The 15,423-nt window shown below is 46.4% G+C and overlaps 1 protein-coding gene across 1 annotated transcript in view; it reads left to right on the forward strand.

The window, feature by feature from the left end:
* Positions 1–15,423, forward strand: part of PRSS55 (serine protease 55) — a 55,371-nt gene that overhangs the window by 124 nt on the left and 39,824 nt on the right. The window contains exons 2-5 of the mRNA XM_032635220.1: positions 88–2,847; positions 5,305–5,384; positions 6,134–6,361; positions 8,083–8,164. Of these exons, the coding sequence (XP_032491111.1) occupies positions 6,233–6,361; positions 8,083–8,164 (211 nt within the window). The 5' untranslated portion in view covers positions 88–2,847; positions 5,305–5,384; positions 6,134–6,232. The remainder of the gene's footprint in view (positions 1–87; positions 2,848–5,304; positions 5,385–6,133; positions 6,362–8,082; positions 8,165–15,423) is intronic.

Here is a 15,423-nt window from a genome sequence, read left to right on the forward strand (position 1 = left end):
GACCCTTCTAGAGATCAAGTCTGCAGGTCTCAGGGATGAGCTTACAAATGAAGGGGAAGCAAGGAGCTGGAATGTTTCTCATTGCAGGAGCAGAGGAAATGAAAGCAGCTGTGGAAGGTACCTGCTTGTGAGAGAGGGAAGGAATAGGCCTTCTGTTTCAGACATCCTTGGCATACCCCTCCCTGTGGAAAGATGCTCCATCCAAACTTTGGAGAGGCCTCAAGCTGAAGTTGGTGACCTGCCTCTGAGTCCCGGGGGAACCATAGGCCTTTGAGTGGGTCCCAGGTATATTTTAAGCGCTCCTATAGGTATATGATTATTTCAGGCACAGCTATTCGTGTGAGAATCCCTCCTCACAACGTGCACCCCACCCTTGACCTTACCCCCCAGTCTGAGAAGGACACTTGGTTGTGAGGCTGCAGTGTTTAATCATGGGGATAATAGAAACATCACAAAAGACAGTAACAAGATGGCCCAGGGTGATAGAAGCAAACTTTCCCTGGAGTCCGGTTCATGCTTGTAGGGCCTTTTTGACAGCTTCGTCTCCTTCTCAATCCATGACAGATAACTAGACACCTTCGTGTATACTCCAGGTAGTTTCTTCCGGCCACAGCCCACTCCCCAGCTGACAATGCCCAGCTGGTACCATTTGCTTGTGTTGGTTTTTTTCTGGCAAACCAGAGGCCCCCCACCGTCACCCTAGGAGAGAAGAGTTGTTTGGGAGTGGAAGGGGTGGTGGCAAGTTGCTCTTACAGCCTGTTGAGGGGTGGGCGCCTGGCACGAGGCACAAAGCACTTCTGGTGTCATTGGAGGATGGGTGGATGTTTCTACCTTTGATCGGCTCTCGAACAACATGCCCGTACTCCCAGCTCTGTGACTGTCAGAAAAGGGAGCGAAGAGTTTGGTCAAAAGCAATGGTGATGAATGACAATTTGGTCAAAAAATAAATATCCATCGTCACTATCATCATTATCCCGTGACATGCATTCATTCTGATATACCAAGGAGTGGTTTTCTAATCCGTTCTGCCTCTAAGCACTTTTTTGTTTTTTCAGAATTCTTTCAATTTCCCCAGAAAGACCTCATTTTGCTCTTTCTGTGCTGTTCACGATAGCAAAAAGTAAAAACTGAAACCCAGAATGCATTATGCTTTATACTAGGTCATTGGTTGAAGACAGCGGGCGTACAGACTGTATATACAGAACACAAAAAGTACAAAAATTGTGTCAAAATGTTAGATTGTGGTTCAAAACATCAATTTTTAAACAATGTACAAATTTTAAAGCATCATGGAAGAGATTGCCAAATAAGCACAGGTGGAGCAGACGTCATTGTCGTGAAAATGAAGGAATACACTACCTTTCATACCCCCAAACCTTTTGGACCATTTAAATTTTTCTATTAAAGAATAATGTATCTTCAAAAAAAAAAAAAAGAAGAATGTATCTTCATCAAAAAATCAGAAAACTGGGGTATGGGAAAAGAACATGAAGAATACCCATAGTTATATAAGTAAATTTATATATAAGCACACACACACGATTGTGTATAAGAAGAATTTTCAGGTAACATACAGTTAACATTGTTTCTCTGGGGAGTGAACAGGAGAACAATTATAAGAGGTAAACTTCCTCTTCACTGTACACCCCTCTGTACCCCTGGAATTTTCTTTACTGTGTACTGAAAGAAATAAGTGAAATAAACCACATTTCTAATTTCAACCATGCAGAGCCAACTCTTCAGCCAAATGTAACTTTCCACATCCTCATGTATGCAAATACGTCATTATTATTTTACAGAAATAGGATCAGGCGGTACATAGTGTCTCACAGCTTACAAAGATCTATTTTTGGAAATATTAAGTAACACATAGGAGAGTCAGAAAGAAGCACTATTTAATGATATGCCAAAAATCCAAATACAAAACAAACAACAGTGCCCCCCAAATAGGGTATGGGTTTATCTGGTTTTCTTAAACGAGATTGTTATCACGAGCAAATTGCCGTGCCCATCAGCTTCCTTTGAACCAAACTGTTCTTCATCCAGTTCTTTGAAGTCATTGGAAATTCCCATGACCTTTCTTTAAAATGAAGAATTACACTCGCTTCTCCAGGGATGATGAGATCTATGTGAAAGACGTACAGTTAAGAATTTAAATTTCTGGAGCCAAACAGACCTTGGTTCAGATCCCGGGGTGAATACGTAGTTGAGAGAATGTGAAATTTTTCTTCAGCGTTTTGAGGCTCATTTTTAGGCTGGTGATGACTGTACCTCTCCTGCAGGACCACGGTGTGAAGGTAAGCACGTGACACCTATGAAGCACTATGCCTGGCCCTAATATATAGCAAGCCTGTACTCCCTGGCAGCTCCCACCATTTTTGTGGTGGATGAACCAGGCACATCTGGGCGGGGCCGTGCTGGGCTGCTGGATTTGGAGCCCGGTTTCTATTGAAACCCAAAAGATGGCTCTCACCCCTGAAGTCAGCGTGCCTTGGTTGGAACTCGGTGTCTGTAATTGACCTTCCTGGTGTGTCTTCTGCAAGGCTGTCAGCTTTCCTGGTCCTCCTTTTCCCATCTAAAACAGGCCTGCTTCCTAGAGCTAGTTTGATGTATTTGTGGAAGCAGTTTGTATGCTCTTGAGCACTGAACAGATAGATGTAAGAGATGATGATGGAGCAAACAATATTCGTAGTGTTTACCGTGACCCTCCTCTGCACTATGCTCCTCTAAATGCTTTTGTGTATTGACTCATTTTATCTTCACAGCAGTCCTGAGAGGACTCTTAGTAGTCCCATTTTACAGATGGGGAAATCTGAAAAGGCACAGGCACAGAGGGGACTCCAGGCGGTGAGTAGAGGAGCTGGGAGGGAAGCTAAGGGAGCCTGCGGCCCTAACCGCTGGACGGCACAGCCTGCCGTTGGTTACAGAGCATCCCTCCCAAATTCATGTCCACCTGGAACCTCAGAATGTGACCTTACTTGGAAATACGATCCGTGCAGATGTAATTAGTTCCATTAAGATGAAGTCCTACGGGATTAGCATGGGCCCTACTCCAATAACTGGTATTCCTATAAGAAGAGAGCAGAGGAGACACACGCATAGAGGGGGGAAGGCCTGTGAAGATGGAGGCACAGATCGGAGGGCTGCACCTACAGGCTAAGGAACGCCCAGGGTTGCCCGCAACCACCAGAAGCCGGAAAAGGCAAGGAAGGATCCTCCCCTAGACCCTCCAGAGGGAGCATAGCCCTGCCGATGCCTTGATTTGGGACTTCTGGCCTCTGGGAGAGAACACGTTTCTGTTGGTTTTTTTTGTATTTTTGTGTGGTACGCGGGCCTCTCACTGTTGTGGCCTCTCCCGTCGCGGAGCACAGGCTCCGGACGCACAGGCGCAGCGGCCATGGCTCACGGGCCCAGCCGCTCCGCGGCATGTGGGATCTTCCCAGACCGGGGCACGAACCCGTGTCCCCTGCATCGGCAGGCGGACTCTCAACCACTGCGCCACCAGGGAAGCCCACGTTTCTGTTGTTTCAATCCACCTCCTATCCAGAGGAGAAAGAAGGCAGCCAGGTAGCCTGGCACTGCTGGCCAGCTTTCTGGGTCAGCCCCTCTCCAGGCCATGGAGAAGCTATGTTACCTGGCAGGTGTCCTTCCCACCTTGAAGGTCCCCGGCGCACAGCGTGCTCGTGGTGAGCAGAGGCATCGTGGGGAAGCATGTTTCCCACTCGATCAGCTGGATGTTGACTTTCCAGAGCACTGTTTCCATACTTCGCTTAGGAACTGACCCAAAGAAGAAGCAGATGGGGAGAGGACCCTGAGCTCAGCGTGGTCCCTTTGGAGGACCCACCCACATCATGTCTTTTCACCTCAACAACAAGGGAACTGCTCTGTGGCCCCGGCAATGACCCAGATTTGGCCTGGGTGAGGAGGGGGTAGGAGGGGTGTCCGGGAGACTCTTGAGCCCACCCTCTCTGAATCAAGAGCTCCTAGGACTGGGTCTCTACTGGATTTCAGCCTCAGTGAACCATTTTCTCACCCTGCCGAGGGTGCCAGGTTACAGCTAGGGTCCAAAAAGAAGTTTCATCCAAATCCATGAGGACGTAAAGAGAACCCACGATGACAAGTTCTGTCCTGGGACCCACGGCACAAAAAGATGGGCTTGAAGCTCGTGTCAGGGTCCTTGAGGAGTTCACTGCCTGTGGGCTCTAGCTGAGCCCAACTCCTAGAATGTCCACTTCCGAAGATGGGGATGTGTTCCTCTTTGTATGTTGCTGAATCCCCGGAGCCTAAAACACTGCCTGAATCATAGAGGAGTTTCAAAGAAAATGAGGTAAACGAAGCATGGGGAACTCTAAGTTAAGAAGGTGGCCTTGTTTGCGAAGCTATTGAAAAGCTTCTAAGGGCAATTCCCAAGGAGGAATCTAACACAGCTCTGAGATTTGGGACCACGTGGGAATCCATGTAGAGCCATTTGGGTGCCCCCTTGGAAGAGCAGTACTGAGTGGAATATGATTTTTCCTGCTCTGTTGATTATGGGGAAAGTCACATTCACCAAGAAAGAAGACAAAAGGACCCCATTTTGTGGGTTGGCTGGGCAAACTGGCAGGAGTAGGTTACAGGTTAACTCTAGAAGGACAAATTTACATTCGGTTTATCCCCTCCTCCTTGGCCTGGATCTGCGGTTTTCAGAGATTTTAGCCACAGAGCCCTTTATCACAGGGGGCAGAACTGGCGCCATCAGTTGGAACGGAGCTGCTCTGGCTGACACTGGCGTGGACTTCCCAGAGCCCAGCCCCTTTTCCCATTGGTATGTCCCTCCACATTCCTCCAAGCTACCCTGAAGCCTCTGAACACTTCTGCCTGGGTTTTCCCTGAGGCCCTGTTTAGGGTTCCTGTTTCACAATATGGACCTAAAACTTGCTACGTGCACCCAGGGAGGATGGCTCCCATGTGGACTGAGCAGAAGGGTCATCATGGGACCTTAACTGAGAACCGGAAGCGCCCAGGTCCACGAGGCTGACCTCCTGAGGCCAGCAGAGCCTCCAGACTTTGCTTCTCATTGCAAACCTCAGCCAAGGTGCCACCCCTCTCCCCGTTGGGCTATAGTAACTTACTAGTAGTGCCCCATCCAGTCTCCCAGCAGTTTCTCCATCTCTCTGTGTCAGTGACCTCTGAAAGGCAGATGGGTACCTTCTTGACACCCAAGTTTGGTGGGGATTTGAGCAACAGCAAAGCAATGTCATTAATGTAGAACCAGCTGACAAAATAATAGTGAGTAATTAGCTTGTCCACTTTTATCTTTGTCAGGTTCTCGGTGTCAAGATTTCCTTTACCATGTACGACCTCCAAGGTAGATCTTATTCCAAAACAAAAGAAAGAGAAAATAGGTAAGTGGTGGGAGGGTGAAAGGTGAGCCTTAGGAGAAAATAACTGCACTCGTGTGAGACTGTGATCCTGAGAGCATCTACGGCTCTGCACCTGACATGGAGCCAGGGGGGAGAAGCCTGACCTGAGTGCCTAGCCTGCCCTCTGGCCAACCAGCTCTTGCCCCGACAGCTCTTTGCTTGGGCAAATTCACTTGTAAATTTCATCAACAAATGTCTGGGAAGCCATACTATGGCATAAGTAATTGAGGGACTTGATTTGCAAGAAAAGCTCACTGGCTATATCACAGACACCTTGGAAGGTTTGCAAAAATATTTTGTAGACTGGGACTCAGACAGCACCTTCTGCCATGCAGCCAGGCCTGGCACCCTGCCCTCAGGGCCTAATCCTTCTATGATTTCCCCAACTCCGTGATCTGTGTCCTCCCACTTTCTCCCTGAGTGAGAGCAAATGCTTAGGAAGGGACTCTCTAGGAGTTTGGACCAGGACTACACGCACCTGGCAAAATGCTGAGAAGCCCAAGGAACATTTGCTCTACAATGTAGGTCCCACACAGCAAGCCATGCAACACCCTAGGAGAACGGTTTCTTTCCACCTGCAAAGTGTGGTTTTTAACACAGGTGTCTGCCTCCTGGTATTTTGTTTTATGGCTGACGAACGTGAATAATAGGCATGTCGGGGCAAATATTCTACCACACTGGTATGAAAAAATAATTCTATCTGCAACACTTACTTATTTTTGTTTTTGAAGCAATGGGCTGCAGTTAGAATCCACCACACACTGAGGATCGATCCTCCACAGAGATGATTCCCACTGTCAAGGATACGCATCTGCCATGGGAAATCTACAATGTCTGCAGGCACCCCGCCTATGATATCCAAAGCTTCTGACTTCTCAGAACTGTTTATTCTTTGGCCACATTTCACTAAGAGCAGAAAGAAGGAAGAGGGAGGAGAGACCCAGCACCCAACAGTCAAGGTTGGTTGGCTTGGAAGACACTTGAGTATGATGCCCCTTTCTCACCCCCCAGCACACAGACAGCAGTGGCTCAGCCAGTTTACTACCAGGTGGGAGATCCATCAAACAAAAACAATACCCTACACACCTACCAAGGGCACCACAATTATGAGATTGTGCTTTTGGGTGCCTTCACCATAGTTGTGCTTCTTGGAAGGGTCTCCGTCTGACGGCCTGTGAGGAGGGACACACAGCCACAAGCCCTGGGGCCGGATCTTGCTTTTGCACCCTAGTAGGGAAGCCCAAGGGAAATTGACCAGCCCCCCTCCTTTCCCAACTGATTCCTGCATTTTCTGTTGTGATTTATGGCACCACCGTGTTTCACCCAATTTTAATTCTAAAGATCATCCCAGTTGCACCTTGAGAGAAATTAAAATTTTGCCATTTCCTATGTGATAGGATTGTTTTGACAGCTTCTAATGGGTTTCCAACATCATTTGAGTAATGGGAAACAATAAACATCATAAAATCTAAAATGTTGAATGCTTACTATTTGCCAGGCACCATTCTGTTCTGTCTAAATTAATTAATTCTCATACAAACCTCACAAGATAGTTGAAATTATCATCATCTCATTTTAAAGGGTAGACAACAAAGGCAAATTTAAGGTTAGGACAACTGGCCAAGACCAACAGCTAATAAACGACTAAGCTAAGATTTGAACCCAGGCAGTCTGTCTCTGGAGTCTGTTCTCATAACCACTGGGCAAACTGCCTAAGTGTTAACCATACTTGTACCTGGGGAGAAAAGTCCATGACTTTCATAATATTTCACAGAAGAGTCTAATTTGAGAGGTATATCTATTCAAACCGTCTCTATGGCACACATGGTACCATCACCACACACCATATAGCCAACAACCTCATCACCACACAGCCTCGCCACCATGTATGTCCCCACCACACGTCACCGTCAGTCACACCACTGAGCACTACACGTTCTACCGCCACCATTGCGCATGGGCACCACCACCAGTCGCCACCACTGCTGCCTCTCATCTCTGCCTTTGGGTTTCTCTCCTCTGACTTCCCGGGCCCTTCAGCTCCCCGGAAGTGCTCTGCTTCTTCCCATCCCGGGGCTCTTCCCCATGCTCCTGCCAGAAAGACAGGCTCCTTCCTCATCTGTCTTGCTCCTCTTTGCCTGTGTAACTCCTGTGTATCCCTCATATCTTAGCTCCTTCCTTGCCTTTGAAGATTACACCAGCTACCCTCAGTATAACTTTCTTACTCGACACCCCACCTTCCCCTCAGGACACTAACAACAGTGATGAAGCATTTGTGAAACTGTTAAAGTCTACTTCCCCCATTAAACTGAGGGATTCCCATTGCTCCTGTCAAGGAAGACCACACATTGTAAGGAACCTGCAGCCCGATCTCAGATGAAAAGTTTGAATTTTCAGAGCCAACAAGGGAATCTTGGACTTAATATACAAGAAAACAATGTTGGATCTCTGGAAAATTTTTTAAATACTTAATCAAAATAATAGTTTGTGAAAATTTAAACAGAATTACCAATGATTAGTAGTCAAATTGGCTTACTAATTTAAAAGCCCCATATATTAATCTTTTGCTACATAATGAGAGCCACTTACTGAGCACCTGTCATGAGTCAGCCTCTGTATTGTGTGTGTGAGAGACACTTAATAATGCCAGCAAACCTCTGAGCTATGGTTTATTTCACAGACGAAGAAACAATCTTGGAGAGATCGCGTGATTGCTGAAGACCATTCCACTTACAAGAGACAGATGGGGATTTTTTGGGCAGGTATGTCTGGTTCTAAAGCCCAGTTGTTTATTCATCTTGCTCGTAGCTTGCATGGTATGTCTATATTTCGGCAAATCATCCACTCAATTCTTTGAGAATCTTATTTGGCTAAAATGTTGGTATGCGGTTTGGATGATTTCTCTCTAAGGCGAACATCAAACTGGCTGAGATATTACATCTAAAGCATTGATCATTGACTGTATCCCGGAAGGGAGGCTTTCTGAGTGAGGTGGGAAGAAGGTTTCACCTGGAGAGCTATCTGATTGGTGGGCAGTGGCAGCCTGCCACCCTCTGTGTAGAACAAGATGTTCAACACAAAAGAGAAAGCAAGATCTGTTGGCATTTTCTGCTGACGGTTCGGAGGTGTTGGAGCGGCAGTAGGATACCAAGCCAAGCTGGTACTAACAGATGCCTTTAAAACTTAAATGGGTAAAAAGTCGTCTTACACCTGGGGAAAAAAGTGCATAATAATGCATGACACAAAACTGAGCAAGAACTGATATTTAATAGATTACAGAATAGAGATTGAAAACTGTCTGATCACATCTGAGTCCTGGGCATGAGCCGCCAATACTGAACTCAACAAGGACTAGAAATAGAGTCTTGCAACTCCAGTCAAAAAAAATAATGGATCCCAAACTCGAGGTTGTGAGAGGAGCTTTGACTTGGAAGTTTTTCATAGGAAAATATCAACCACAAGATGCCGATGAGATGACCTGACCGATAAGCACTCCACTTCCTGGACTGTAGCATTTGACGGCCGTTGGTCTGGGGCCTCGAGGTGTAAGAGTAGCATTAACAAATGGAGCGTGTTCAGAGGTGAGTAACTAGCATGTTGGGAAGCCTTATTATAGGGAACATAAAGGGATGGGCCTTCAGACTCCTGCAGGGTTTTCTTAAAGACGTGGTATCAGACTTGCTCAGATCCAGCGTCAGTGGGTGAAAACCATATGTTGGCATGAAAAGATCCAAAAATTCTGCCATATTGTTACATTACACTTTGTTGGACATTATACAGAACTGAGGGTGACCTGGACAATCTGGGGCCTGTGGTTAATTTAGGGGAGTCCCTGGGAGCCCAGGAAATTTATATATTTTTCAATATAAAAATGCACTTCATAGAGTTCTCTATAGTGGAATAGGCTACCTCTAGGTTCTTCAATTTTCTCACCTTAAAATGAGGGGACTCAATAAAATCATCTCTAAGGTTTTTCCCAGTTCTAAAATACTCTACTTTTACAGTTTAAAATGACGAGGGGGAAACATTTTTACTTAAATTGCATTAATATAGAACATAAGGGGTTTCCCTGGTGGCACAGTGGTTGGGAGTCCGCCTGCCGATGCAGGGGACACGGGTTCGTGCCCCGGTCCGGGAGGATCCCACATGCCGCAAAGCGGCTGGGCCCGTGAGCCATGGCCGCTGGGCCTGCGCGTCTGGAGCCTGTGCTCCGCAACGGGAGAGGCCACAACAGTGAGAGGCCCGCGTACCGCAAAAAAAAAAAAAAAGCTATAAACATTGAAGCAAACTTTAGCTTCCTTATTCTGAGTTTTTCCTTAAGAGGTATGTGATTTTCAGTACAACAGTTTAAATGCTGTATTGATATTGATGTCAGGCTGCCAGTGGTCATGCAGACTGAAACCTGAATGTATTTACATGAAAAGTCTTATGAAAGTCCAAAAGTTCTTCTATATTTTTACATGCTCAATGGCTCAGCTTTGTTGGAAATTAGAATTGGGGCTGGCCTGGAAAAATAGGAGACCCGTGGTTGTGAATCTTAGGAGAGTTCCTGGGAGCCTAAGGGGTTTATATATATAGTCTGTAGATAAAAAACCAAATGAAGTCTTAGGTCCGCCAGCACTACAGAGCAAACTCATGGTGGGGGAGTTCAGAAATCTTCCCTTGCAAATCCCACTGCAATGAAATCACTGCAGACTGTAGATTTTTGCCGAGTGACTGGTTGATCCAGACCCAGAGATGTGACCAAACAAACTAAGATAGGGAGGTCTCATCTCAGCTTTTTAGTTGAGTGTCTTCTCTTTGCCTGCACCATCAGGGTGTCTCAGAAATTCTTTTTGCCCCAAAAGACCCTTTCAATATATTGGTCACCACGAGAGAAAGAGAAGCATGATTGGAGAAACAACTCAAGTCTGCAGAAGGCACTGATTTTAGCCTGGAAATTTCCTAGCTGGCGGGGTGCCTGGTGAAGAGGGAAGGAGTGAGATTTGGAGTCAGAAGTTCTGAGTTGGCTCCATTGGCTAGCTGTGTGACTTGGAGCCACTGATTTAACCTGTCTGAGCCTCAATATCCTCATCTTTAATACAAAGATAAGTATTAGCACAGACTAATGCCTATTTTTTCATGTCACATTGATTTAGAGGGATGACATTTGGTTTCATTCTAGTTTGGACCAAGGAGAGAGAAGTCTGAGTTTTGCCCAAGGCTTTTGGTTCAATCTGGGGTCATCTCTGGGCAGCATTTCAGTGGGAGGATGTACCTGCTGGTCGTCTTCCTGCATCAGTGGCCATTCCTTCTCATACTTTTCTGCCAAATCCACCTCTTCTTCCAAAACTCACGGCTTAATCCTCAGACCACTTCTTTCTCTGTGCACTTTGGCTAGAGTATCTCATCCTAGCCAGACTTCAAATATCTTCTTTATACAGATGCTCTCACGTTTACCCCCTCAGGCCTCTCCACTGAGCTCCCAACCCATTAACCAACTGCCCTACTCAGTATCTCACAAGAACGTTTAAGAGGTGCCTCAAACTTGACGTGGCCCAAACTGAACTATGGAACCTGACCCCACTCCACATCTTTCTTGTAAGCCTTCCACAGTTCTATGGATGGTACCACACCCGTCTGTTTGCTTAGGCAAGAGTTATCCTTGACATCTCCTCTTTCCCTCACTCCCCATGAGCAGTGCATCGGTCAGTCCCATCAACTTTACCAAACAATGTCCTTCACCAGCCATCCTCTCCATTCCCCCTGCTATAAACCCATCCAGGCCGTCATCCTGTCCTGCCCACTAACTCGTCCCCTTCCTTCCACTCTTGCATCCCCACTCCTACACAGTCTGTCCTCTGAAGCAGCCAGAATGTTTTCTCAAGCACCTCTCATTTCTCACTCTCTGATGGCTTCCCACTGTGACCAGAATAAAATCCAAAGTCCTCACTGAGCCTTTACGAGCCCGTCTTTCTCCAGTGGCCCCTTCCCATTCACTCTGCCCCAACTTTACTGGCCTCTCTGCCTCTAAAACATACCCCGCTCACTCAGTCTCAGGGCCTTTGCACTTGCTGTCACTTCTGCTTGGAAATATGTCTCCTTCTCATCAGATGGGTCTCAGCCCAAGTCTTGTCATCTCAGGAAGGCTTTCCATGACCACCTCTTAGAACAGTCTCACCTCCCACCTGCAGACCTCCCATCGCAGTAGCCTGTTTCATCTGCTTCATACCATTTAACAGGAGCTGGAATTAACTTATTTATTTATTCATTTCTATGTTTAATACTTCCCTCCCCTCACTAGATAGCAAAACTGCTTAAGGGTAGGAATTTGACTATGTCATTCTCTGATATAAAACATCTCTCTCCTAAAACAGCTCCCAGCACGTGATAGAGGTTTGATATCTGTCAACCAGCAAATTGACAGCATAGCACGAGGCTCCATAAATTCTCCGGGCTCAGGGAGATGAATCCATAGTAGGTATTAAGACGCTGCTGTCATTACAGTTATTTATGTTTTGCATTAGACCAGTTAAGCTCCACATGACCCTTCAGGATGTTTTCAAAGAGAAAGCAGCCAAGAAATTCCTTTTTCTGATCACACGGGGCCTTAAAGCTGCAGGACGTGGCTAGTTAGCATCTCCAGATGGAAAGCTAGTTACCCCTCTCAAACGGTTTACTTACATTGGCCCTTCACTCTGGAAAACTCTGGTACCTAACATAGATGTTAAATACACAAACACACACATACACAGGCAGACACGGCTTCTCCACATGTAACTTTAAAGTTGGGAGTGTGTGGGGAGCAATGGTCTGAAAGTCTGGTCCAGGAGCCCCAGCATCAGATTCACTGGAGGGGCCTTATTAAAAGTGCAGTTCCTCAGATCCCACCCAGTACTACAGAATCGGCATCCTAGAACTTGACCTTTTGAACAAGCTCCCCAAGTGATTCTCCTGGCCGCCGAGGAGAGAGAGCCCCGGAGAGGCACAGACCCAAGAACACCATGAGAGACCTACGTGCCAGGCCGCCATGTGACCAGGGCAGCAGCAGGGCGACTGGCAGCAGAAGCACCGCTCTTCCGTCCCTCCGTCCTGTCATTGGCCCTGGTCTTTACTCAAGTCGATGGAGGAGCTTCAGGTGAGACTGCGCGTATCCAATTCAGAAAGACCGAGTCAGGGCCTCGCTCTCTGTGTCTGCAGTCTCACAGCCCAGCCTGATGCCCAAGTCACAGTAGGGCACTGGGTGGAGCCAGCACAGTCCAGACAAGGCAGCCAGGAGGCATCCTGGACCAGGACCTGATGATTCCATGAGCCAACCCTCTGGGACGTGGAGGGCCGTGTGGAAGCAGGGGCAGAGGCAGTGGAGCGGGAGGACCTCACACCAGATGGGCTCCTGCAAATCAGGGCATCTCAGACTCACTAATGCATCAGGAAAAAAAGAGTTGAAGGCCTTCCTCAGGAGAAGGGACCTGAGGCTGCTGGTCCAAACAAGTCAGGTGATACAGTGGAGCGAGCGCAGACTCAGAGTCCTACAGCAGAGAGCTCACATCACCAGTGGGACCTGAACTTTGAGCCTCAGATTACTCATCTGTAAAATGGGGATAATCATAATATTTACATCAATATATTGTTGGATTAGTGAGATAGTGCGTGTATCTAGGACCTGGCAAATACCAAGCCCACGATTTTAATTCTCTACCAATTTCATGTCTTCCAGAAAAGGAAGGCACATTGACCAGCCATTTCTATGAATAAGATGTGCATAAAATACAAAACCCATGCATAGGTGGGCTGCAGGGTGGCTTTTGTTCATATATTTCATTCATTTGTTCATCCACTAGGTGACCTAGCACTTTACAGAGCATTTTCTATACGCCAGGCTTGGAGAATGATGCAGAGATAACCAATATTTGTTCTCCATCTCCTAGAATCTGGGAGAGACACGTGAGCAGAGACACCACCTTAATACACTGGGACAAGTGTTATCACTGGGAGCTGCAGAGGGGCACCCAACCCAGTGTGGGGGGAGCACAGGTGTGTGGTGGGTGGGGAAAGAGGCCACCAGGGAAGATTCTCTAGAGGAAGAAATAAGCCCTGTCTGGGCTGAGTCAATCCACTGAGAGAGATGATGTTAGGGAAGGGCCAGAAGACGTATGTTATGGGTTGAATGGTGTCCTTCCCAAATTCATCTGTTGAAGTCTTAACCTCTAGTACCTCAAAATGTGACCTTATTTGGAAACAGGGTCATTGCTGCTGTAATTAATTAAGATGAGGTCATATGGAGCAGGGTTGGCCCCTAATCCATTATGACTGGTGTCCTTACAAGAAGGGAAAATTTGGATACATAAACCCACACAGGGAGAGCGCCATGTGGAGATGGGAGTTATGCTGCCACAAGGCAAGGAACTGCCAGAAGCTGGGAGAGAGGTCTAGAACAGATCCCTCCCTTCCGAGGGGGCACGGCCCTGCCAACACCTTGATTTTGGACTTCTGGCCTGCAGAACTCCAGAAAATAACTTTCTGTTGTTCTGAACGACCCAGTTTGTGGCACTTTGTTATGGAAGCCCTAAGGAACTAATACAGCATTCTAGATGGGCAGAAAATGTGTGCAAAGGTATGGGAACCGTAGGAAGTTTTAAGTTAAACCATATAGAGTTGCTGGTTTAGCAGCTCAAAAATGGTCTAATACTGGCAAATTCGAATAGTTCAGACTAATATGTTGAGTTGGAATAATGTGCAAGATTGAGCAGTAGACAGGCCAATTTATTAAATAAAGTTTGACTCTGAATACAGTCTTCCCCCACTATACAGCCACAGATATATTCTCATGAGAAATCACCATGGACGCGACAGGTGTGTGGAGAACAAGAATTATTACTAAAGAGTGGCAAGAGCTGTAGGTGTATATGTTTTCCAAAATTCTATGCATGATGGACTTCCATTTTAGGGAAAATGACTGTGGGACTTTTTCTTTTCCTAGCTCTTTTAAGGCTTTACAATTTATTTTTAAAGCTCTTGGGGATATCCTATCAGAATAAGCAAACAGCAGATGAAATATTAGGAAGTTAGTTCATGTTATTCGATGTGGAGTTTTAACATAACAAGCATTTACTATCCATCTCATAGCTATAAGCAAAGCATTAGAATTCATCAACCTAACATATCTTTTCTCTGCCAGGAGGGGTCCTGAAATGGGAGACACAGCCTCCTTATCTCTGTTCTTTAGAAAACAACACGAATTTGAGCTCAGCAGACAGAAGCATTTCATTGCAGCTATAAGTGTTTGCAAACTTTGGGGTCCTGGAGGGCACGTGTTCATATGAGGTGGAACAGGGCATAGATAAAGAATTCCCAAGGTCACCAGGCTTAACCACGTGGCTTCCGTGGCTGGCCCCAGAGTTCTGAACAGGATAACACAGCATATGCATGATCTTCATTCAGATCCCAAAGAATCCCCAAGTCTCCCAGCACATATGTGCATGGATTCACATTTTTATCAAAATACCATTGCATGAAGACACATGTCCACACCAAGACCCGTACACAATGTTTATGGTGTTTTTATCCATAAGTATTAAAAAGTAACACCCTACATGTCTGTCAGTTGAGTGGATAGCCAGTGGTCCATCCAGACAACAGCAATGGTCCTCCGCAATAGAAAGGAGCAGACCACTGACTGCAGACCACATGCTATAACCATGAACCTCCAGTGCCTTCTGCTGAGTTGAAGAAGCTGTATAACTACTACCTTCAGTATGATGCACAGACAGGCAGAGATAGCACATCAGTTGTCACCAGGGGCTGGGACTTGGGGAAGGGGATGGGTTCCAAGGGGCACCGCAGAACTTTCTGTGGTGGTGAAAAGTTCTGTGTCTTGACTGTGGTGGTGGTTACATAGCCATCTTGCACTTGTCAGAATTCATGGAACCATACCCCTTAAAAAGGTAATTTACTAAATTTAAATTATATGTCAAAAACCAGACTTTTTAAAAATGCCTTTGTGCACTTCAAAAAGCCACTGTGAACCACAAAAGAATTGCCT

The sequence above is a fragment of the Phocoena sinus genome, chromosome 6 (genome assembly GCF_008692025.1).
Source record: "Phocoena sinus isolate mPhoSin1 chromosome 6, mPhoSin1.pri, whole genome shotgun sequence".
Lineage (NCBI taxonomy): Eukaryota > Metazoa > Chordata > Mammalia > Artiodactyla > Phocoenidae > Phocoena > Phocoena sinus.